This window comes from Poecilia reticulata, chromosome 19 (assembly GCF_904066995.2).
Source record: "Poecilia reticulata chromosome 19, P_reticulata-male-v2, whole genome shotgun sequence".
Taxonomy (NCBI): domain Eukaryota; kingdom Metazoa; phylum Chordata; class Actinopteri; order Cyprinodontiformes; family Poeciliidae; genus Poecilia; species Poecilia reticulata.
In genome coordinates this window covers 861193-885198 of record NC_088848.1, presented here as the reverse complement: position 1 = coordinate 885198, position 24006 = coordinate 861193, and the positions used below count along the sequence as shown (strand labels likewise).

Here is a 24006-nt window from a genome sequence, read left to right as displayed (position 1 = left end):
CCTCGGGCGTCCAGAACCAGAGCAGCTCCTGGCTCCGCTCTGTTCCTAGAGGAGCCAGGCGCTCATTAAAAGCACCGAGCCCACGTCACCTTCGCCGCCAGACGGTGGAGTCGGAGCTTTCAGCGCGCTGGATGACTGGCAGCCGCCTTCGTCCCGCTGCGCTTTACGAGCCGACGGCTCCGACACTGAAAGATCCTGACTTTTACTGCCTTCAGGCCGAGATAAAGCAACACAACTCAAACGGCTCAGTTGGAAATTAGTGCCGACACCCAACGCTGAACAGACTCTCCATGTTCATGCCAGTTTAGGGGATGAACACTTGGAGCTAATTTAAACCAACAACCTGCTCAGATTTACAGGATTTTTATATATTTTTTTTACATAAAGTTGTTTTCTATCACAGCACAACAATCTTCCAGCTTCTGCCGTGTCCTGCTCTCAGAAATGGGTTTCCTGCTCGGTCCCTCTCCAGCTGCTGCGGTCGAAGTGGGTCTGAGCAGCGAACCGCGGTGGACAGAGTCGCTCGACGGGCTCGTTTGTTATCCTGCCTTCATGTCGGCTTCTAAATGTGCGAGCGAACGCCGGCGTCTACACTTGTAAATGTCAAGGCTGAATGATTCCAGGCCGCATGCAGACGGATGGGCTGCATTCGCTGCGTTTCTCATTTAAATCTCTTGAAAGAACGAGGAAAAAGGTTACATTGTTCTGAAACGGGCGACGCACCACAGGCTGACCGGTCAGTACGACCACATTTACTCAACCCTGGTGAAATGAAGCCTCTCCCTGGACGTTTCAGTGAAACGCTGCGCATCGCTTGCTGTCTGGAAATGTTCTTGTTTTGTATGAATATCGTCCAGAGTGACGGTTAACTCTGATCCGGCGTTTGCCGCTTTGATGGCGCATCATTAAAATCCTGTCTGCTCTGCGTTTAAAACGCTCGTCTCAGAATATGTTGAGATGTTTTATACACAGGATAGATTATTAAGGAGTTTATCAAATTCTGCTTTCACTCCCAAAATGGGAATTCTGACTTCCATTTTCAAAAAGTGGGATTTTCACATAGTACTTCTGTCATGAACCTCTTTCTTTGCCAATATTCTGAGAATTTACAGACAAACTTTGTGTTTTTCATACATTTTCCTCTGGCTGGGTTGGACTTGGAAAATGTTCATAGCTGTTTGCTTTTCTAGGTTTCTGTTTTTCTCAAGGTAGCAGGTTTATTTCCTTGTCGGTCGAATTGTTTAAGAAGTTGCATGAAAGGTGGGAAATGATTAAATGCTTCTATTTTGGTCGAGTTATTTTTAGGTATCAAACACCTGAAATCTCGGCTCACGTTACACATTTCCACTCAGGAGAAAACGTAGCGGTAAAAATGTATTAGCAGCCATTAAATGTGGCTGACATGAGGGATTGTTTTCAATAATCTGGCTTTAGTTCCAGATAACAGATGAGCAATGAGTGGAAGCGTATTTCCATCTCCAGACGCTCCCAGCTGGGAGTCGGCTCCTCGCTGGTGGCTCCGTGTGATTAAGCAGGATGTCGGCAGCGTTGATGCTCCTTAACAGCGCAGACTATTTAACTCAGTGACCAAAAAGCCATTACATTGACTTTGTAAAATGCAGCCAATTAGCAGAAGAGCTTCGCTGCAGAGGTGAGAAAGATGTTCTCCGTCCTGCAGCTTCCCTTCAGTCACTGGCAGAAGAGGGGAGGAGTCCTGTTATTATTTTACAGCGAGTCTTTTATTCATAAATGTTCTCTGGTAGTATTATTCAGTGGTTGCAAAGAAAGCATATTTTATTCATGAAGCGTATTTTTTACCCCCCAAAAATCTCAAACGTTGAGTCAGTTTAGATTTATAGAAGAATTAATTTATATTTGAGCTGCTTAATGTGATTTCATGAGGCGGTTGGTTGCACTGGATTTTATTTAGGGGTGAAAGAGTTGAAGGGGTTTGGGGCCTGCTGTCGCTGTAGACGTTTGGAGTTTGACTCCTGACCTTATGACCTTTGTTTTTGTCGTGTTCGCAGTAAAAACACAATTTGTTGTAGAATGAAAAACTTTCCTTTGTCTGCAAAAAAGCTACTTAAAAATGTAAAACATGTAAAAAATAACCTTATAAATATAGCAAAATATTATCTGATGGGACCAAATACAGGATAAAAGTACTAAAAATGTAACATGGCCGCCTGGTAACATGGCCGCCTGGTAACATGGCCGCCTGGTAACATGGCCGCCTGGTAACATGGCCGCCTGGTAACATGGCCGCCTGGTAACATGGCCGCCTGGTAACATGGCCGCCTGGTAACATGGCCGCCTGGTAACATGGCCGCCTGGTAACATGGCCGCCTGGTAACATGGCCGCCTGGTAACATGGCCGCCTGGTAACATGGCCGCCTTGTAACATGGCCGCCTTGTAACATGGCCGCCTGGTAACATGGCCGCATGGTTACATGGCCGCCTGGTAACATGGCCGCCTGGTAACATGGCCGCCTGGTAACATGGCCGCCTGGTAACATGGCCGCATGGTTACATGGCCGCCTGGTAACATGGCCGCCTTGTAACATGGCCGCCTTGTAACATGGCCGCCTGGTAACATGGCCGCATGGTTACATGGCCGCATGGTTACATGGCCGCCTGGTAACATGGCCGCCTTGTAACATGGCCGCCTTGTAACATGGCCGCCTGGTAACACGGCCGCATGGTAACACGGCCGCATGGTTACATGGCCGCCTGGTAACATGGCCGCCTTGTAACATGGCCGCCTGGTAACCTGGCCGCATGGTTACATGGCCGCCTTGTAACATGGCCGCCTGGTAACATGGCCGCATGGTTACATGGCCGCCTGGTAACATGGCCGCCTGGTAACATGGCTGCCTGGTAACATGGCCGCCTTGTAACATGGCCGCCTGGTAACATGGCCTCCTGGTAACATGGCCGCCTTGTAACATGGCCGCCTGGTTACATGGCCTCCTGGTAACATGGCCGCCTGGTAACATGGCCGCCTTGTAACATGGCCGCCTTGTAACATGGCCGCCTGGTAACATGGCCGCATGGTTACATTGCCGCCTGGTAACATGGCCGCCTTGTAACATGGCCGCCTGGTAACATGGCCGCATGGTTACATGGCCTCCTGGTAACATGGCCGCCTGGTAACATGGCCGCCTTGTAACATGGCCGCCTGGTAACATGGCCTCCTGGTAACATGGCCGCCTGGTAACATGGCCGCCTGGTAACATGGCCTCCTGGTAACATGGCCGCCTGGTAACATGGCCTCCTGGTAACATGGCCGCCTTGTAACATGGCCGCCTGGTAACATGGCCGCCTGGTAACATGGCCGCCTGGTAACATGGCCGCCTTGTAACATGGCCGCCTGGTAACATGGCCGCCTTGTAACATGGCCGCCTGGTAACATGGCCGCCTGGTAACATGGCCGCCTTGTAACATGGCCGCCTGGTAACATGGCCGCCTGGTAACATGGCCGCCTGGTAACATGGCCGCCTGGTAACATGGCCGCCTGGTAACATAACATGGCCGCCTGGTAACATGGCCGCCTGGTAACATGGCCGCCTTGTAACATGGCCGCCTGGTAACATGGCCGCCTGGTAACATGGCCGCCTGGTAACATGGCCGCCTGGTAACATGGCCGCCTGGTAACATGGCCGCCTGGTAACATGGCCGCCTGGTAACATGGCCGCCTTGTAACATGGCCGCCTGGTAACATGGCCGCCTTGTAACATGGCCGCCTGGTAACATGGCCGCCTGGTAACATGGCCGCCTGGTAACATAACATGGCCGCCTGGTAACATGGCCTCCTGGTAACATAACATGGCCGCCTGGTAACATGGCCGCCTGGTAACATAACATGGCCGCCTTGTAACATGGCCGCCTGGTAACATGGCCGCCTGGTAACATAACATGGCCGCCTGGTAACATGGCCGCCTGGTAACATAACATGGCCGCCTGGTAACATGGCCGCCTGGTAACATAACATGGCCGCCTGGTAACATGGCCGCCTGGTAACATAACATGGCCGCCTTGTAACATGGCCGCCTGGTAACATGGCCGCCTGGTAACATGGCCGCCTGGTAACATGGCCGCCTGGTAACATGGCCGCCTGGTAACATGGCCGCATGGTAACATGGCCTCCTGGTAACATGGCCTCCTGGTAACATGGCCGCCTGGTAACATGGCCGCCTTGTAACATGGCCGCCTGGTAACATGGCCGCCTTGTAACATGGCCGCCTGGTAACATGGCCGCCTGGTAACATGGCCGCCTTGTAACATGGCCGCCTGGTAACATGGCCGCCTGGTAACATAACATGGCCGCCTGGTAACATGGCCTCCTGGTAACATGGCCGCCTGGTAACATAACATGGCCGCCTTGTAACATGGCCGCCTGGTAACATGGCCGCCTGGTAACATAACATGGCCGCCTGGTAACATGGCCGCCTGGTAACATAACATGGCCGCCTGGTAACATGGCCGCCTGGTAACATAACATGGCCGCCTTGTAACATGGCCGCCTGGTAACATGGCCGCCTGGTAACATGGCCGCCTTGTAACATGGCCGCCTGGTAACATGGCCGCATGGTAACATGGCCGCCTGGTAACATGGCCGCATGGTAACATGGCCGCATGGTAACATGGCCGCATGGTAACATGGCCGCATGGTAACATGGCCGCATGGTAACATGGCCGCCTGGTGACATGGCCGCCTGGTGACATGGCCGCCTGGTGACATGGCCGCCTGGTAACATGGCCGCCTGGTGACATGGCCGCCTGGTAACATGGCCGCCTGGTAACATGGCCGCCTTGCAGCAAACTGGTCTTGGTCCGGATCTCAGTCTGGGGTCTTCCTGCGTGGAGTTTGCGTGTTTTTCCTCATTGTTTCTGTTCATCTTTTTCTCACAGCTCAGAAACGTGAATGTTCTGTGAATTTTTGTCCCTAAATTGTTTCTGGCTTGTTGTCTCTGTGTTGGACGGCTGATCTGTCCGTCCTGTCCCCTGCGTCTCATTTAGTGACTGCTGGAAATGGGAAAGCCAGATCTAAGCCTTATAGACGATTTGTTTATGGATGAAGAGGTTTTGGTCCAAACAGAGACGCTCTGACTGACAGATATAAACTGTCTAACCCTTGGAATATAATAGAAATAATAACACAGAGGCTCCAGAGGAGTGTTTTCCTGTGAATCTCAGCGCGTTTGTTATTCAGGAGGGACGCACGGCGCTCAGAGCGAGAGCCACTTTCCTCCTCATGCATATTAGAGGCGTTCGTTCTGGTTGGACTCTGTTCAGAAGCCAGAGCACTCTGGGGCTCCGCGAGCAAAAATTAAACCCAGACTTCACAAGGTGTGATTGAACGCTTTGCTCCGCTTTAAAATAACGCTCACGCTGCGCCGGCTGCCGCTCTGAGGAAAGTCATGTTGTCATAGCGATAGACGAGATAATAGGCGGTGGTTACAGAGGCGGGTCGCTGTTCTGCAGGTTCTGGAGCTGCTGGGTTCGTAGGATTCAGTAAAACAGATGCAGATGTTTGAGACTCTGAGCGGGGAACCGTGTTCACCTGGGCTCCTTTCTAACTCCATGAGGCGATTATTCCTTACTTCAGGTCAACTCTCTGCATTTACATTTTACTAGTCTGACAAAAAAAGTCATCACAACATCCCAAACACTAATCTGTATTTATATTTATACATCAGGTGTACCAGCAGAAGTTGCAGGTAAATTACTGATGTCTTGTTTTAGAAAACAGCTGATAACCGTCGTCTTTTCACTCCAGATAACAATTAATCAGTTTCTAAATTAACTGACGATTATTTAATCGACTAACTGTTTCAGTTCTAGTCAAATGGAACCTGATTAGCATTTGGAGCTCACTGGTGTAGTTGAAGCTCAGCGTGAACAGAGCCGTTCTGTGAAACACGGTGGTGGCTGCATCATGCTGTGGATGGGTCACATGAACCTTTGGTTTCTATGAAGTGGGATGGGTCCAGGCTGTGTGAGGCGCTGCAGGTCGCTGGTTCTGTAGAAACTCGGCCTGGTTGTGTGACTCCAGGAGGCGGAGCTTTAATTCCTCCTCTAATCGTGGAATTGAGCTGCGATGGTTTCCAGCTGAGACGTTTCTGGGTCATTCGTTTTATTTTCTATCCTAAAGATTGCTTTGATCACAGAAATAATTAGGTTTTCTTCTTCTCCCGCTGCTTGTAAAAACCTCAGACACCTGCACACACTTACACACACACACACACTTACACACACTTACACACTTACACACACTTACACACACTTACACACACCGCTCCTCCTAACCGTCGTTTCAGAGAGCAACCACACTTCTGACAACCAAAACCTGACAGGAGATGTAGAGATGGTTGGGCGTTTACGCGCCAGATCAGGAATTTACCAGCAGCTCCAGATGTGACTTACTACGGGTCGAAGGCAAGGCGAATATTAAACAACCACTAGCTGCTAGCCACTACCTGCTCACCGCTAGCTGCTAACCGCTAGCTGCTAACCACTAGCTGCTCACCGCTAGTTGCTAACCGCTAGCTGCTAACCACTAGCTGCTAACTGCTAGCTGCTAACCGCTAGCTGCTAACCGCTAACTGCTAACCGCTAGCTGCTGGCCGCTAACCGCTAGCTGCTAACCGCTAGCTGCTGGCCGCTAACCGCTAGCTGCTGGCCGCTAACCTCTAGCTGCTAGCCGCTAACCACTAGCTGCTGGCCGCTAACCGCTAGCTTCTGGCCACTAACCTCTAGCTGCTAGCCACTAACCGCTAGCTGCTGGCCGCTAACCACTAGCTGCTGGCCGCTAACCGCTAGCTGCTGGCCGCTAACCGCTAGCCGCTAGACGCTGACTGGAGCTGGAGACTCGTGAAACCGAATCACATCCTGACTCTGCTCCTCTGTATCCTGAACATGGAGGCGTGAAAGAGGGAACCTGCCAGGTTTTCTGCTTTCAGAGTTTCTGCATCAATAATCAATAAATCAATGAATTGCATTGGACAATTCCTGACGACGCTTCTTAATATTATTGACAAGTCGCCATCTTGAGAAACGCTGCACATGTCAGACACCCAGGATGAGAGAGTTACTTTGCTCTCTCTGCCACTTTGGCTGCTTTTCCTGGTCTAAAGCTGAATTAATATTATTTTTCAAATGCAGTTTTGTTTACTGAGGCTTCATAATTTAATTATTGTTTTATTCCAGATGTTTAAAACGTTTTCAGTTCCGGTGTTAAATGTTCTGTAGTTTTTAAGAGGGCGTACTTGCATCAACGTCAGTGTCACTATATTAGTAGAAAATTGTCTTAAAATGACGATATTGTGGTTTTTGGGAGAATGTATCGTTCTGCAGAGTCTGTTTGTGTGCAGCAGATGTTTAACGCTGATCTGAGCCCAGAAAGCGGTTGAGTACTAAAAGTTCTGGTTCTGTTGAGCCGGAGCGGTTCTGGATTCGCTGCACGCCTCAGTCCCTGCGGGTCTCCGCTCCAAACAGCACGAGCGTCGCAGGGAACCATGCGATCCGTTTGGCATTCTGACGATGCGTCGCATGCAAATTGTGCTTTTTATGGAATTAATGATGAAGCCACATACAAGCATTTAGATTCCCATGAATATTAAATCAGACCTTCAGGTTCTCGTGATCAGAATAGCGACGGCGCTGCGGTTTATGCAGAAAGGTGCAGTTCCTCCGATTAGACGGAATGAAACTTTAATACCAATCCCATGCATGATGCATGTAAAATTACAGATGAGGGCATGTGGAGATGAAAACTGGGTTAAAAGGAGACGGAGTTCACTTTGGCTCAGATTCAAGCATGATTATTAATGCAGCCATTTGCCTCTTCGGGTTTAGGTGCATAAATTTGGACTTTTCTGTTTGCACTAATGCTAACGAAGCTTGAAGATGACCCACAATGCTTCCTTTAACAGGTTAGAATCGGTCGACGGCCTAAACAAAACCTGTTACATTATTTTCACAAACTTGCTCTTAGATTTTAGTCTGTTCAGCTTATTTCTCAATGAGCTGCTTTAGGGTCTCTGTCACTTTAAATCCAATAAGCTGCTGCTGGCCACGCCCCCAACTCAACATTTACTCTCACACCTGGAAGTGCCTGCAATCGTACAGCTTTGAGAAGCATTAGCGGAGCCTCCAGCACAGCCAACCAGAATGCAGCAAGAGGTTTCTGGCTGGGGAATCAACGAAATGGTGTTTTCCAGCAGCCATTGTACAGTGGTAAAACCAGCTGACCAAAAGTACCGGAGCTCAGCTGGGGTTGCTAGGTAACGGGGAGAGTTCCGCTGGGGTTGCTAGGTAACGGGGAGAGTTCCGCTGGGGTTGCTAGGTAACGGGGAGAGTTCCGCTGGGGTTGCTAGGTAACGGGGAGAGTTCCGCTGGGGTTGCTAGGTAACGGGGAGTTTGATGGTTTTGAAACTGCTCATTTTCCAGACACCAAAAAACATGAGTTCATTGCTAAAATACGAGTTGGTGATTTTTTTAAGCTTTGTGTTATTTTAGAAGCAGTAGAGCAGGGGTCCCCAAGCTACGGCCCGTGGGCCGGATCCGGCCCGCCTCCACATTTGGTCCGGCCCCCTGAACAATACCAGAGAGCATTCAGATTTTTTTTTCATATATTGTATTTTCCGGTTTATATGTGGATTTTTCTTCAACCACCAGGGGGCTCTGTAGCAGAAAGTGTGTCCTGTAAACTGGGTGTTTTGTTTTGCATGGTGCATTGCTGCCATCTGTTGGACTTTTAGGGAACTGCTTGACTTTTATGTTTGCTAGCGGTAGAGCAGATGAACACGTGTTTGTTATGAATTCCAGGTCCAGTTCTTCGAAGCCTGCAAGTAGCAGCTTGTACTTCAAAACGAGCCTTTATGTTAACATATGAGGAATTCATGTTAAAGTTACTTTCCCTCAATGGAATATACAATATAGTCAGTCCCAGTGACTGTTTCACTAACGGTTTTTACCCATGTGCTTTCTGGGTAAAAATCAATCGAGAAATGATTGATTTTATACACCAAAGAAGAAGAAACGACGCATGCAGTGTCCAATCAGAGCCATTTACATGGTTACCAGATAAATAAACACCATCTTTTACTTATTTGTAGAAATATATTTCTACAACATGACAAAGATAGTTTGTAACACAGATGTCACACTCTGATAGAATTTCAAACATAATTTGACCCATTGTTGGTATGAATTTAGTCAGATATTTATCTAACTATGAACTCAACGTGAACTAATTTACTGTATTTGACTGAATGTCATCAGTTGTATCCAAATTCATTAAAGCCAAAATATCTTCTCTCTTACATAAGAGAGGTTGTAACAGTAAACTGGGTTTTAGACACAACGTTGAATCTGGTTTTATTTAAACGCCGTGATGTCGGGCGCCACGCCGCGCCACACCGCGCCGCGCCACGCCGCGCCGCGCCACGCCGCGCCTCGCCGCGCCGCTCCAGGCCGCACCGCTCCACACCGCGCCGCGCCACGCCGCGCCTCGCCGCGCCGCTCCACGCCGCACCGCTCCACGCCGCGCCTCGCCGCGCCGCTCCAGGCCGCACCGCTCCACACCGCGCCACGCCGCGCCTCGCCGCGCCGCTCCACGCCGCACCGCTCCACGCCGCGCCTCGCCGCGCCGCTCCAGGCCGCACCGCTCCACGCCGCACCGCGCCACGCCGCACCGCGCCACTCCGCGCCGCGCCACGCCGCGCCTCGGTCTTTCTGATCGAAGCTGCTCTGCAGTTTGGAACCAGGCTGAAGGTCGTTAGCGGTTAGCGAAGCTGCTCTGGATTATTTCAGGAACTCAAAGCGCTGAAAGTAGAACAAGCAGGCAGATGGCGCTTAGCGGTGAAAGCTGTGTGTGTCGTATGATTTATGCATGTTTTTTCTTCCTGCAGGCGATATAATGTAAACATGTTGCACGGAGTATCGTCTAATTGAAGCCCTTCATGTTTAATCTGCGGTGCAGTCGACTTAAACGAGCTTCTGGCTCTCGGTGCCAGAACATTTGTTCCCGTTTCGTTCTCGCCTTTGCTCAGGAGAAATCCCTCACGAAGCTCGAACAACGAGCGCTCGGAGTTTTCCTCTCATTAAAATTGGAAAAGGCTTTTCAGCCTGAGCCGAACGGAGGAGGAGCCGACCGGGCCTCCAGCTGGAGCCGAGTTCCACATCTGGAGACGTCGTCCCGCTTCCCTCCGAGCCCGGAGCTGGTTTATCCAGAACCAGCCTCTCACTGCGGGGCCAACGCCCGCTGGACTCCGTTTGCATCGGCGTGAAGGAGACATGCCGCCCTCAGCAGGTGGCGCTGTGGCCGCGCGGACTTGGTTTAAACTGAAAGCTTGAGTGGTTCTGCACCAGATGAGCCGAGCCACATTAATTTCTGATTAAAATTAGTGAAAAAAGACGAGACGAAGAAGATGATGATGGGAATGGGCGGAGCCGGAGAGAAGAGGAAGGACAGATGGAGGTGACGGAAGAAGAAGAAGAAGAAGTTTGAAAGGCGGAACAAAGACAAACATGTTTTATAACAGAATACATGGTTTGTTTCTAAGTAACCCGACATCTGGGAGAGTTTCAGCACGATTACGTTTGTAGCTTTAAAGGGCCGGCGCGTGTAAAATCATCAAAACCTTAAAATCTGTAACATATTTTAAATCTTTTATGTTTTAACCTCATCAGAAGCAAACCTGAAGTTTTGCTTTGTTTCTTTGAGAAACACTTTAATCACCATGGCAACCATTCAGCTGTCCAAAGCGCCTGGTTGGGCCTAGCCCCGCCTCCAAGGCGCAGCTCCTCCCCCTCTCAGCTCCTCCAGACTAGCCAGCAGCTATTAGCAACCAGCTGCTGAGCTCATTATAGGAGCTGCTGGTAGAAACGCTAAAGGGTTAATAGAGGAGCCATGTTGGAATGACTTCCTGGGGGCGGAGCTTCAGGAAGAGCTGGAGCTTCTTAAAGAGACAGAGGCCCAATTTCAAGATGTTAAATCAGGAACTAAAATTTGATATTTGACATTTACAGTATTTTTATAATGACTGAATGTAACAGTGACGGATTATGCTATATAATTTCACAAAGAGCCTGGAAAACACAGCACTGCCCCTTTAAATCACGTGAAGTTTATTTGTGAAACACATTTCAGCAACAAGGAAGTTCAAAGGGCTTTACATCATAAAAACATCAATTATGAAACAAGATGAAGATTTTAGTGAAAAATGAATCTTCATGCTCAGAAAGGAGTCAGACACAAAGAGTCTGTGAAACAGGAGACGCTGCTGAGTGGGAGGAGAGGAGGAAGAGGGGAAGAGGAGGAGGAGGAGAAGAGGGGAGGAAGAGAGGGAGGAGGAGAAGGAGAGGAGGAAGAGAGGGGAGGAGGAGAAGGAGAGGAGGAAGAGAGGGGAGGAGGAGAAGGAGAGGAGGAAGAGAGGGGAGGAGGAGAAGGAGAGGAGGAGGGGAAAAGGGGAGGAGAAGAAGAAGAGGGGAGGAGGAGAGGAAGAGGAGATGGGAAGAGGAGGAGAGGAGCAGGAGAAGAGGAGGAGAAGAGGAAGAGGAGGAGGAGAGGGGGAGAGGAAGAGGAGAGGGGAAGAGGAGGAAGAGAGGGGAGGAAGAGAGGGGAGGAGGAGAGGGGGAGGAGGAAAGGAGGAGAGGGGGAGGAGGAAAGGAGGAGAGGGGGAGGAGGAAAGGAGGAGAGGGGGAGGAGGAGAGGCAGAGAGAGGAGGAAAGGAGGAAGTTTGAAAGGTGGAACTTATCAGGCATGTTTAATAACAGATGAAATGATTTTTCCTGAATGATTTTCACGTTGAGCTCAGATCAGAAACTCGATTTAATTTTTAATTTTAGTTGCTTTACCTGCAGGACTTGGTCCGTTTTCACGACGGCCTGTGTTTCTGATCCGTTTGGTGTTTCTGATCCGTTTGGTGTTTCTGATCCGTTTGGTGTTTCTGATCCGTTTGGTGTTTCTGATCCGTTTGGTGTTTCTGATCCGTTTGGTGTTTCTGATCCGTTTGGTGTTTCTGATCCGTTTGGTGTTTCTGATCCGTTTGCTGAGTTTGGAGGATTCAACCAGGACGTTCGTAACGGATCAGATGTTGGAACGTCGGGCTGAAGGAGTGATGTCATCGGGTTTCACGCCGGTTGCACATGAGTTGTGTTTTTTTGTTGCGCATGTTTTATTGAGCAGCGCTGCTTCGCTGCAGAGCCGAGGTTTGTTTGTCCAGAACCGCGGCTCGGTGGCGCCGCCGCTAATGGGCCGAGCAGCACCAGAGGCGCTGATGTCATCATCGCCCATCATTCAGCGGAGAAGCTTCTGGATTCAGCCTCATGTCACTAACACTGTAAAAGCTCAACTGCTGCAACTAAGGATGATTTTAGTTGACGATTAATCGATTATTCTGATGATTAATCAGATCAAATATTGGCTGATTTTCCTGATTTTTTTAAATAAACCTTTTTTATACAAAATTAGAAACACATTAAAAATGCAAATTAGCATAATTCATGATTTTTGAAAGGGAAATGAGGATATTGTTGCCTGGAAGTCACTGACATCTTGTTCATTTGTAGCGATTCTGCAGATAAAGCGACATGAGAAAAGCTCAGGCCTTCCTGCTGGACTGGACATCAGTACAGATTAGAACTGATCTGGGGATTATTTTTAGATTAACGGATTAATAATTGGGTGCAAAAAGATGCTTAAAGAGTTTTTTTCTGGATTTGAACCAGATGAAGCTGAAACTATCGATCGAAGAGTTCTGGGTTTAAAAATGTTGATGTTTTTGTGCCGTTTTTTCCTAATTACTGCTCTGAATATGTTGCTCCCTCCCTCTGCACTTATATTGATCCCTAAATTAGTTGATGATTATTTGAGTAATCGATTAATCGCGATGAATCCGATTAATCGTTTGGGCCGTGTTCTGATTTTTGCTCTGGTTCTGTCACCTCGTCCTCTCGTGTTGCTCCACATCCTCTGCTGATTTAAATGTTTGTTGCTTTAATTCCTCGTGGTGAAACAAACGGGTTACAGTTTCCTCCAGTGAAAATCTTCCTTTCTCTGCTGTCTGCAGACGCGTCTGCAGGGTTTCGGTCTGTTTCCTGGTTTCAGGGAGCAGAAACCGGCAGGCGGGGATGGATGGAGAGTTTCTCCCGTAACTCTGGGCAGAGTAAAATAAACCTGCAGGCGAGTTATCCTGGTAAACCAGCAGCTCGTCGCTCCCCGCTGGATTCCACAGCTGCCCGTTTGTTCCCGGGGCTTTCACCGTCTCACCGAGCGAACTGACAGCAGGAAGCATCGGGCCGCTCAGAACCGGGCCGCCGCGGTGGCTCTGAACGGTTCTGCTCTGAACATTTGACCCATTTAGGGGGAGAAATTCTCCAGTTTCCAGCTGAATGTCCCGGTAGGTCAGATTTCCCTGGAGGAACTGGCGGTGAAGGGAGCCCCTGAGGGACAAACCCGTCTGGGACGAGGGACAGCGACGTCAAGTTTTACTGGGCCGTTTCAGATTTTAACACTGAAAAAACGTTTTTAGTAACTGATTGATTTTAGAAGATGTTTATATTTAAATGTTTTTTATGCAGTGGAAGTGGAATAATGTGACCTTTAACCTCGGTTGGACAGGAATCAGTTCATTTAAGCCAGGGCTGTAACGATTAATCGCGATTAATCAGTTATTGAAAAATGTCCATTTGGTGAAAGAGCAGCAGAGTAAAGAAGCAAAAACTGTACAAAAAGGCAAACATTTTCCATTTTGCATAAATAAAATGTTCTTCATCTGAAAATCTACCAGAACGTCTCCAGTGGCAGATTTATCCTCACCTGGTTCTGTAAAAATCTCCTCTGATCACCTTTTGTTAATCAGTTAATCAATAATCCAGATCCAGAGGAGCAGAAAGGTTTTCCTCATGTTGGGACTTTTACACAATAAAACGTTTATTTGGAAAAGGAATTACATTTTGTTTGTTTGCATATTTTAATGTATTTCTAACTTTGGATAAAAGGCCAGCTGGTTAAATGAAACTTCTGCAGAATGACGGGTTTTTTTGTCCGAATAATTGATTAATCGATATATTAATTGATTACTACCGATCGCGTGCAGGACAGAACGTCAGGTGGAGAAAACGACGCAGCAGGGATTTCACCAAGAACTCGCCGTTCCTCCTCAATCTGCCCGGTTCTGCTTCTTGTTTAAAGATTCTCAGATTTTCTCGTCTTTGGCTTCAGGTTTGCATTTCTTGTCCCTTCGCCGCCCTGAGGGACTCCGCATGCAGCTGCTGCTTTCTGGCCCACTTAGTTGCTGTTTCAGACCAGCTGTTTGCTTCTTCTCACATCGCCCAGAACAGCTGCGAGGATCCGTCCCTCCTCCGTTCCTCGCCTACCGTTTTCTGCTCCTGTTTGTTTTTCATTACCTGAAGCATTTAGCCGACTCCATCAATCCGTCTGCGTGGAAACGGGAGGGGAAGTAGCGGCTGCCAGTTTGCATCGCTTTTATTTTTGCTGCTCTGTTTGGGTAGAAAATGAGTTTCATTCTTTGCGTTTGAGCTGAACAAGAAGAAATCCAGCTACACTCTGTTGGACACTAGAGCTGAAACGATTAATCGGATTCATCGTGATTAATCGTTAACTGGAGCATACAGACTTAAGGCCATTTGCTGAAAGAATAACTCACCCACCAGTATTTCAGACAAAACTGTACAAAAAAATAAACATTTTGTATTTAAGATTAAGAAACCTTCTTTGTCTGTAAATCACTTTGATTAATCGATTAATCGTCAGAATAATAGATTAATCGATACCTAAAGTGAGTTTCAGCCCTAAAAATCATCCTGGATTATTTTAAGGTTCTCTGTGTTTGATCCCACGATAACTCATCATGTTTTAATACTCATATTTACCTGGTGATGTAAATCAGCTCCACGTCTTTAACGTCATGTGACCAGGTTGCTTCCCTTTGCTTTGTTTAGACCGTCCAGAGTTCACGTCTCGCTCCGTCTGGACGTTCTCGTCTCCTGTTAACGCGTCTCCTGAAGAGACGTCAGTAGGATGACCGGAGCTCCTCGGAGCGCCCGGATTTCATCCACCTGAACCTCCACCTGATCGGGGGACGTTCAGGTGGAGGTTCGGATGAAATCCACCCGATCCTCCGCCTGTTTCTCCGCCTGATCCTCTGGATGTTTCTCCACCTGTTCCTCCACTTGTTTCTCCACCTGATCCTCCACCTGTTTCTCCACCTGATCCTCTGGATGTTTCTCCACCTGATCCTCCACCTGATCCTCTGGATGTTCCTCCACCTGATCCTCCACCTGATCCTCCACCTGATCCTCTGGATGTTCCTCCACCTGATCCTCCACCTGTTCCTCCACCTGATCCTCCACCTGTTCCTCCACCTGATCCTCCACCTGTTCCTCCACCTGATCCTCCACCTGTTTCTCCACCTGATCCTCTGGATGTTTCTCCACCTGTTTCTCCACCTGATCCTCCACCTGATCCTCTGGATGTTCCTCCACCTGATCCTCCACCTGTTTCTCCACCTGATCCTCTGGATGTTTCTCCACTTGTTTCTCCACCTGATCCTCCACCTGTTTCTCCACCTGATCCTCCACCTGATCCTCCGCCTGTTTCTCCGCCTGATCCTCTGGATGTTATCTTTGTGTGGAGGCGCTAAAGTAACGCCGTTAATTTGCTTCTGCTGTGGAGGAAGCTGATCCATCTTCCTCCCACTGAAAAGCCCCAGAAGCTGCAGCTTCCAGGACTCGGCCGTTATTTACGGAGGGAAGCAGATTTTAGTCGATGCTTCTGGCTGCCGTGTCACGACTTCAGGCTGTTATCAGGCGAAGAAGCGATAAACTGCATCTGAGCAGAAAGTTTGGGCAACAAGCCGGCGGTTCGTGGCCAGAGCCGCTCCGTCCAGCGGATCAGCAGCTGTCAGACTTCAAGAACTTCAATCTCTCCGTTCATGAGCAGTGGAGATAAATTCATAACTGTTTGTTTGCCGATAAGTATCACACATACAGCTGGGATTGTTTAAATATTAACGGATAAATGGCTTAAAATCAGCTGAAGATGAGGAAAGAAAACCACGCTCACTTTATGGTCGGCGGTCTGATGGAGTAGTTTGTGTTTCATCACGATGCGCATGCAGATTTAGCTGTCTGACCGGCTGAGCAGCGCTGCGCCCCGCGCTGATTAACTGCATCACAACGCCTAAAATAAAGTATTTACATCAGCCTGACGGGTTTCTGCCAAATCGACTCCAGCCTGTTGTTCCTGTGTTATGCTCCTAATGACAGATATCAATAAAATGTCTTGTTTTCATTAATAACTCAGAGCTAAAGGAAAACGATTCCTGTGTTTCCATCGCAGGAGAGACTGAAGAGACTGTTTTCATCTCGGGTCGTAAATATTAAGATGATGTTCTTGGAGTTTGTTCACTGAATGGTTTCAGTTTTTCAGCCTGGAAAAGTTTGAGAAAAACTGAATCAGATTCTGCGTCTGGGAGCCGAGCTGCGTTCAGACTGAGGAACCTAACCTGTGTCTCTGTCTGTCTCTGTCTGTCTCTGTCTGTCTCTGTCTCTCTGTCTGTCTCTGTCTGTCTCTGTCTCTCTGTCTGTCTCTGTCTGTCTCTGTGTCTCTGTCTGTCTCTGTCTGTCTCTGTGTCTCTGTCTGTCTCTGTCTGTCTCTGTGTCTCTGTCTGTCTCTGTCTCTCTGTCTGTCTCTGTCTCTCTGTCTGTCTCTCTGTCTGTCTCTGTCTGTCTCTGTCTCTCTGTCTGTCTCTGTCTGTCTCTGTCTCTCTGTCTGTCTCTGTCTGTCTCTGTGTCTCTGTCTGTCTCTGTCTGTCTCTGTCTGTCTCTGTGTCTCTGTCTGTCTCTGTCTCTCTGTCTGTCTCTCTGTCTGTCTCTGTCTGTCTCTGTCTCTCTGTCTGTCTCTGTCTGTCTCTGTCTCTCTGTCTGTCTCTGTCTGTCTCTGTCTCTCTGTCTGTCTCTGTCTGTCTCCGTCTCTCTGTCTGTCTCTGTCTCTCTGTCTGTCTCTGTCTGTCTCCGTCTCTCTGTCTGTCTCTGTCTCTCTGTCTGTCTCTGTCTCTCTGTCTGTCTCTGTCTGTCTCTGTCTCTCTGTCTGTCTCTGTCTGTCTCTGTCTCTCTGTCTGTCTCTGTCTGTCTCTGTCTCTCTGTCTGTCTCCGTCTCTCTGTCTGTCTCTGTCTCCGTCTGTCTCCGTCCTGCAGGTCTGTCCGTCCTGCGGTCCAGTGAAGACCAGCTCCCCTCGCTGCAGAGCAAATGCATCGGGGACATCGAGGAGCTCGCCGCCAGCTACGAGCGAAAGCTCATAGAGGTCAGTGCGAACGCTGTACTTTGGGTCAAACTGAACTAAAATCGTTTAACGTCGGTTAACAAATGTCAGACGTTTTTAGAGAGCACGTCTTTTCCTCAGTATTTGGTGGCGTCACCTTTAAACGTCTGACTTTTCCAAACATCCTTCCAAGCTTCTCAGTCCAGAGTGTCTTTTATGCATCTTTAAAACGTCTTAAATTAATTTAAAAAGCCTTAAAAGCGTCAGCCACAGGTCTGGACTGTTGGCTGTTTCTCTGGAGTGTTTTTCTTCTTGTGGGATTTTTCTGAAAGGCAAAAGTTTGAGCCAGACGTAGACATCTTCATTACGCTCTGTGCAGCTACCGCTAACCAGCTGCTAGTAGCTAGGAAACTAGCTAGCTAGCTGCTAATAAACCCTAGCTAGCTAGTTAGCTAAAAGCACATTGGCGGCAGCGGTTCTGAAACATGGACCTTGTCCTCCATGTTCCCATAGATGGTTTTTCTGCCCAGCAGTAAAACACCCTCACAGCATGATGCTGCCACCGCCGTGCTCCACAGCTTCCTGTTCTTTCCTCTAACTGGGCGCGATGGAGATCCAGTCCAAACAGGACACGCCTCCGGAGGTGAACCTCTGTTCCTGACCGGATTCCTGATCCGGTTCTGGATGGATTCCGGTTCTGAGCGGGTTTCAGCCCATGTTGGTGCCGGACTGGTTTCACTGGCTGCCTGGTTTTTAAAGCTTCCCAGTGCGGATAAATCTAAAGGGTTTTAGCGGCGAATGTGAATGAAACCGTTCTGCTGCACTGAGTCACTGCTAGTTTCATCTGAAGCGTCGCTCGCAGCAGCTGTTTGGTTTGGAGGAACTTCCTGCTGCCTGCAGACGAATGAAAACTTTTTATTTTTGCATCTTCGTCCCAGCTGTTTTAAAACCATAACCACACAAACCTGCGTCCACTGGGAGTTTGTTCTGTTTGTTCAGCTGATCTTCCGTCTGCATTTCGCTCTGCGGATCGTCTGCCGGCGCCAGAACCGGATATTTCTGCTGGAGGAAGGCAGCCTGTCGGGTTTCCTCTCGGCTTCACGCGGTTCCACAGCCGTCGGCCTCGAACTGTCACTGATGAACACGACGGCGTTCCTTCAGTGGTTCTGGGATCCGGTTCTGAATCGGTTGGAACCGGATCCCTAAAGCTGCTCAGAACCGAGAGGAGGAAACTTTTTATCTGATCCAGCAGGAGAGAAATTAACTTCCTGCAGCGGCAGAGAAAATCCTGGAACCGGCTCTGACCGGACCCGACCCGTCTGGACCGGTACCTGGTCCACAGTGACACCGGCCCAGTTCCTACTGACCCGGTTCCCTCCAGTCCAGTCAGATCAGGCCCAGTCAGATCCGGTCCCAGTCTCAGTCTGGTCCAGTTTAGTCCAGTCGGGTCCAGTCCAGTCGGGTCGGGTTCGGTCCCAGTCTAGTCCAGACCAGTCGGGTCAGGTCCAGTCGGGTCCGGTCCAATCCAGTCCGGTCCGGTCCATTCGGGTCCAGTCCAGGCAGGTCTGGTCCAATCCGCTCCGGTCCATTCGGGTCCAGTCCAGGCAGGTCTGGTCCAATCCGCTCTGGTCCATTCGGGTCCAGTCCGGTCCGGTCCAGTCCAGTCCAGTCCGGTCCGGTCCGGTCCGGTCCAGTCCGGTCCGGTCCAGTCCGATCCGGTCCGGTCCAGTCCGGTCCGGTCCAGTCCGATCCGGTCCGGTCCAGTCCGATCCGGTCCGGTCCAATCCAGTCCGGTCCGGTCCATTCGGGTCCAGTCCAGGCAGGTCTGGTCCAATCCGCTCCGGTCCATTCGGGTCCAGTCCAGGCAGGTCTGGTCCAATCCGCTCCGGTCCATTCGGGTCCAGTCCGATCCGGTCCAGTCCAGTCCGATCCAGTCCGGTCTGATCTGATCTGATCTGATCCGGTCCGATCGGCTCCGGTCCGGTCCGGTCGGGTCTTGCTGCTGTGAGTCTGTTTGAACGATTCCTGAATAATTAAATTGTAATTTTTATTCTTCTCTGTTGCTTCACTTATTGCTGCTGCTGCATCTTTCATGCTGTTTACTAATTTATCTCTTCATCTGCTGTCGGTCCAAACGGCGCCGTGTGGGGGGAACCGGGCCGACCCGGTTCCTCTTCCCGCCCCCTGTGGGGCAGCAGGGCGGTGAGCGTAGCATCCAGACCATCGGCTCGGCCCGTGGTTGCCGTGACGCCGCCGGCGCTCCGCCTCGCCTCGCTCTCCGGATCCGAGCTTCCCGGTTATTGATTTCCCAAAATGTCACATCAAGCCTCGTCAGAAACGCTCCTTCCTGGGAGAGACGGACAAACATCGGAGCGCCGTGGTTTAATTCGACCCGTTATATCGAACGTGTTTACGTTTGAGCCCAGTCTCCAGGCGTCCTCTGATCTTTACCTGCATCCATCTTTGTTCAGACGGATCCAGCAGAACCTGATTCCCTCCCAGCTGTTGGCTCCTCAGGACCTGCTGTAAAACAGAACCCAACGGGTCGCAGAAATGCAGCTTCAGGTGTTAAAACCTTCCTCTGGTTCTGGTTCTGGTTCTGACGGCCTGTAGCCGAGTCAAAGCTGTTATGATACGAAGGTGAAGCTCCATCAGATGCTCCAGTTCTTCACAAGAACTGATAAAAACATCCTTCATTTGTTTTGTGCACAAACATGTCAGTGACTCCCAGCATTCACCTGCAGGGGGCAGCGTTCCTCATTATACTGATGAGGCGCATTCACTGAATCCATCACCTGGTGGGTCTGGAGGAGCTGCTGCCTCTCCGGCTCACGTTCTGGGCGAGAGACGGGTCACCTGGACGGGTCACCTGGACGGGTCACCTGGACGGGTCACCTGGACGGGTCACCTGGACGGGGTCACCTGGACGGGTCACCTGGACGGGTCACCTGGACGGGGTCACCTGGTCGGGTCACCTGTCTGTCGGTAGCATTAACAGAATAATTTGCATATTTAACTAAATGTTTTTAACCTGACGGAAACATCTGGAGCCCCACGTCATTCTGACGCCTGACCACTAGGGGGAGACAGGCAGACATTTTATTTTATTTAAACGTACTAAGATAATTGCATGAGAAGCTAAACCAACATGTCTTTCAAAATAAAACAAACATCCTGTATAGAATCCGAGCTGATCAGCTCTGGTTTAACTGGTTTAAGCCCCGACTGACTTCGCTGCCTGAAATAAAGCAGAGATAAAGACACCAGGTGTATTTAAAGTCACAGGCACGTGACTCAGACTCTGAGAGTGCTGATAGGAAACGGCTGGGCAGGAAGTGATGTCACATCGTCTCATCGCGGCGCGCTGGAAGTCATCCGTTCCTGAGCCGCTCCAGGTGAGGAGAGCATCTATGAAACATGGAGGGACAGACAGGCGGAGCGATTCCTCAGGAAACGCCTTTTATTCAGGCAGGAAACTGTTTACAAGACGCTGCGTTGTTTCCTATCCATGATGCTGTGGGCCTGTTTTCCTCCATCTGTAGTGGATGAAGCTCCTGCAACAGGAGATTAAAGGAACATTTTTCCCCCCAAATATGAAGAAAACTAACATTCATTCATTCACAAAGTGAGAATTAACCGTAGACTGTAAACTGTCAGCCCAGCTCACATCCCCTTCTCTCTGTCGGTGGCACAGCGGTGATGTCAGGGCCTGAAGGCTGAGCTATAGTCGCGTTTTAACGGTTCGGGTTGAGGCTGAGAGCCAAGACGGCAGCATGGCGTCTATAGCTGAGGTTCCGATTGGAGCCGCCTGGCAGAGCCTCTTCCAGTTCGTCCAGTTCGACCAATCCGCGCCGAGTCAAACATCCAGAGGAGCAGGAGGCGCCTCGACGCTCTGCGCATGCGGCGCCGCGACACTCTGCGCATGCGGCGCCGCGACGCTCTGCGCATGCGACGCTCTGCGCATGCGACGCTCTGCGCATGCGACGCTCTGCGCATGCGACGCTCTGCGCATGCAGCGCTGCGATGCTCTGCGCATGCGGCGCTCTGCGCATGCGACGCTGCGATGCTCTGCGCATGCGGCGCTCTGCGCATGCAGCGCTGCGATGCTCTGCGCATGCGACGCTCTGCGCATGCGACGCTCTGCGCATGCGACGCTCTGCGCATGCGACGCTCTGCGCATGCGGCGCTCTGCGCATGCGACGCTCTGCGCATGCGACGCTCTGCGCATGCGACGCTCTGCGCATGCGACGCTATGCGCATGTGGCGCCGCTTCCTGCTTCAACGCCTCAACAATAAGCTTCAGCAGCTGCTCGCTGCTCCAGGCTCTGAGTTGAAACTGATAAAGTGGCGAAATGATCCGCTCGCTCTCCGTGGTTCTGGACGGGTTTCACTTTGTGTGGTTTCATCATCAGTGACCTGATGGTTCTGTTCGTCTCTTGGTTTGTTGTACTTCATGTCTGATGGGTTCAGAATGACAGAGTCGCTCTGTGGTGGTGAAACTTGTTAGCTCCGCTGTTGCTGCCATGTCCATGTTGTAAAGTTAAATTATCATGAGCTTTATATTGGACCTGCTCATTAGCCGCTCATTAGCCCCGCACACAGCCATTAGCCCCGCCCCACGGTCATTAACGCCGCCCCCGGCCATTAGCCGCTCATTAGCCCTGCCCCACGGTCATTAGCCCGGCCATTAGCCCCGCCCCCCGGTCATTAGCCCTGCCCCACTGTCATTAGCCCCGCCCCAGCCATTAGCCCCGCCCCGGCCATTAGCCCCGCCCCACGGTCATTAACGCCGCCCCCGGCCATTAGCCGCTCATTAGCCCTGCCCCACGGTCATTAGCCCTGCCCCACTGTCATTAGCCCCGCCCCAGCCATTAGCCCCGCCCCCCGGTCATTAGCCCTGCCCCACTGTCATTAGCCCCGCCCCAGCCATTAGCCCCGCCCCCCGGTCATTAGCCCTGCCCCACTGTCATTAGCCCCGCCTCGGCCATTAGCCCCGCCCCAGCCATTAGCCCCGCCCCCCGGTCATTAGCCCTGCCCCACTGTCATTAACCCCGCCCCTGCCATTAGCCCCGCCCCAGCCATTAGCCCCGCCCCACGGTCATTAGCCCGGCCCCGGCCATTAGCCCCGCCCCGGCCATTAGCCCCGCCCCCCGGTCATTAGCTCTGCCCCCCGCTCATTAGCCCCTCCCCTGGTCATTAGCCCCGCCCCCCGGCCGACGCCATCTTGTTCCGCTGGTGGAAACGTGACGTTTCCTGCTGACCAGGTCCAAATGCAAGATGGCCGCCGCGCCGCTCGCTTCCCTCCAGTTTGGCGTTTAAAGCGCCAAAGTTCAGCCCAATCAGACGAAGACCCCAAACCTCTTAATTTATTAAATACATGCTTCATTTTATAAATGAGTTTAATCTGAATTTCTTCCTGACGTCCTGGTAGGAGCCGAGAGCCGCGGTTCGTTGAGGAGCCAATTAAAAACGTTGCTTGAACAATAATTGAATAAATGTGAAATGATCAATTAAGCTGTTGGTTTAATTTAAAATCTCCGTGTGGAGCTAAGCGTGTGTGGGTGTGTCTGTGTGTGTGTGTCTGTGTGTGTGTGTCTGTGTGTGTGTGTGTGTGTGGGTGTCTGTGTGTCTGTGTGTGTGTGTGTCTGTGTGTGTTTGTGTGTGTGTGCGTGTGTGTGTCTGTGTTTGTGTGTGCGTGTGTGTGTCTGTGTTTGTGTGTGCGTGTGTGTGTGTCTGTGTGTATGTGTGTTTGTGTGTCTGTGTGTGTGTGTGTGTGTGTGTGTGTGTGTGTGTCTGTGTGTGTGTGTCTGTGTGTGTGTGTGTGCGTGTGTGTGTGTGTTAGAACAGCTCCAACAGTAGCAGGAACATAGACGGTTCATTTTTCTGCCTTCCTTTCCTCATGAAGAGGTTAAGAAACATAAATCCTGTTTTTGCTGTAGTTGAGTTTGTTTCATGTTTTATGTTAATAAATTCACACGGCTGTAATCTGTAAGAAGGAAACAGACTTTCCACATGGTTTCACTTTAAAACACCAACTTTTACTGATTTCAGTTGCATTTTCTTCAGTTTTTTTCCGTACTAAAGTTCCTTTACGTTTGTGTGTTTCTGGTACACCCATAAATCAATCCTAGGGCCACAAATGGCCCCCGGACCTCACTTTGGACCCCTTCTGTAAGTGGTTTTGTCCAGGAAAGGGTCAGCTGGACGCCGAGACCCAGACATGACTAAACGATCAGGAGACGGCGTGAAGAAGACGCCCTCGCTGCTGAATCGAATCAGAGCGAGAGCCGCTCTCTGTCGGTCAGATTGAACAAGCGTGGCGTGACGCCGGCCGCCACATCAGCCCCGCCGCCACATCAGCCCCGCCGCCACATCAGCCCCGCCGCCACATCAGCCCCGCCGCCACATCAGCCCCGCCGCCACATCAGCCCCGCCGCCACATCAGCCCCGCCGCCACATCAGCCCCGCCGCCACATCAGCCCCGCCGCCACATCAGCCCCGCCGCCACATCAGCCGGGGCGCCACATCAGCCCCGCCGCCACATCAGCCCCGCCGCCACATCAGCCCCGCCGCCACATCAGCCCCGCCGCCACATCAGCCCCGCCGCCACATCAGCCCCGCCGCCTCATCAGCCCCGCCGCCACATCAGCCCCGCCGCCACATCAGCCCCGCCGCCTCATCAGCCCCGCCGCCACATCAGCCCCGCCGCCACATC

General features: G+C 50.8%; 1 protein-coding gene across 4 annotated transcripts in view; it reads left to right on the top strand.

Annotated features, from left to right (window-relative positions):
- The window catches only part of snx29 (sorting nexin 29), a 116912-nt gene that overhangs the window by 52772 nt on the left and 40134 nt on the right, over window positions 1-24006 (top strand). For all 4 annotated transcript variants that reach the window (XM_081601152.1, XM_081601154.1, XM_081601151.1 and 1 more), the window contains one exon: window positions 17227-17333. In XM_081601152.1, the coding sequence (XP_081457278.1) occupies window positions 17227-17333 (107 nt within the window). The remainder of the gene's footprint in view (window positions 1-17226; window positions 17334-24006) is intronic.